This window comes from Gavialis gangeticus, unplaced genomic scaffold (genome assembly GCF_001723915.1).
Source record: "Gavialis gangeticus isolate Ggan-Ray unplaced genomic scaffold, GavGan_comp1, whole genome shotgun sequence".
NCBI lineage: Eukaryota > Metazoa > Chordata > Crocodylia > Gavialidae > Gavialis > Gavialis gangeticus.
Window position 1 is genome coordinate 26,541,542 of NW_017728994.1, and position 1,508 is coordinate 26,543,049.

The 1,508-nt window shown below is 43.0% G+C and overlaps 1 protein-coding gene across 1 annotated transcript in view; it reads right to left on the reverse strand.

Annotated features, from left to right (window-relative positions):
* The window catches only part of SEC24C (SEC24 homolog C, COPII coat complex component), an 84,064-nt gene that overhangs the window by 65,200 nt on the left and 17,356 nt on the right, over positions 1-1,508 (reverse strand). The window contains exon 4 of the mRNA XM_019502431.1: positions 1,280-1,421. Coding sequence (XP_019357976.1) covers positions 1,280-1,421 — 142 coding nt within the window. The remainder of the gene's footprint in view (positions 1-1,279; positions 1,422-1,508) is intronic.

Consider the following 1,508-nt stretch of genomic DNA (forward strand, 5'->3'; position numbering starts at 1 on the left):
GGAGCTGCCTGACAAGCTGCTGGAAGAGCAGTGTGCAGCAGTAGGAGCTGCCACCCACTCGGACAAGCCCCAACTCTGTCCCACACCCACCCTGCCACAGCTGGGCAGCACTTGCCCCAGCTCTCCCTCACCACAGGGGCCTTGATCTGTGTGTCCCCCCCACGCACCTTCTGTCCCCACGCCCCTTCCACCACACCAGGACTTAACAGCTGCACACACAGCTCTCCAAGCTGCCAGACTGTGCTCCTTCCCACCTATATGCTGCACTGCAGCTGCATGCGTGCACGGGCCATTTATCAGGCAAATTATTGGCCATATCAGGCCGATTCCGGATACAGACAATTTTCTTTCTTTTTTTTTTTTTTTTAAATCAGTGCCAATCCGATATCACACCAATACATCTGTGCGCTTCTAGAAAAGGCTGTTAAAGCCAAAAATCTCTGTTAACATTTTTTTAAAGTTATAAACAACTGCAACATTGCAATGCCCAGTGAAATAAGGTTGGGAGAGAGGAGCTTCTCCACAAAGTTCAGTGACTTGTTTTTCACACTGGTTGGATCAAGTTCAAACATTCACACTTATAAACAAATAAGAGACTGCCAACAGACAATGACTGGACAGTAACCAACTTAAATTTATATTTAAACCGTTGCAATGAGTAGAATATTGATTTCCCCTCTCTTTTCAAGGATTAGGAGTGAGATTATTCACTGGCCACTTTTGAAACTAGTTGGCTCAGTTTGAACCCCTTCTGAATACGTGGAACTCTTTCAATATGGTCTGCATTGTGTGCTCCTTATAACAATCATAAAGACTGGGTTATTCATGAATCTAAGACAATTAAGAACCCTCAGATGTGGAAAGAGAGACAGATTCTACATTTTGGTAATTAGTTTAATAAATTCTCTCTCACGAGTACTATAGTACTCTACAGAGTACACAACAATTGTGTCCAGAGTTGTGTCCAAATTGCATCCAAAAATTGTGTTCAGAGTTGTTCCGAAAGTCCCAGTCATACTGGGGATGGGGGGGAAGGAAAGGAAAAAAAAAAACATACCACATGGAAGGGCTTACCCCGTGAAGAGTCTACTCACTGACTGACTTCATCAATATTTTTATAATATCCCTTTTATACAGTTTCACAGCAAGCAGTTAAAAACAAAATCTATACTCATGTAAACCTTCTTTGCTCCAAGACATGAAGGGAGAGACCAGCAATGATGAAATCTTTTGGGACAGGTGGGGAAGCAATGAAGTGACTTAAGCTGTTCAGAAGTACCTTTGCATCTGGACTGCTGAGGCTGGAATCCCATTCTGTACATCTCCTTGCCCAAACTGATTATATGCTGGCTGGCCAACAGGAAGAGGTGCTCCAGAAGTTGGAGGGGGAGCACCAGAGGTTGGAGGTGTTCTTAACGGACCTAAATATACACAGAGAGAAACTGCATAATTATTCACAGACAAGTTATCCCCAAATGCTAAGAAAAAAAAAAAAAAAAAAAAAAAAA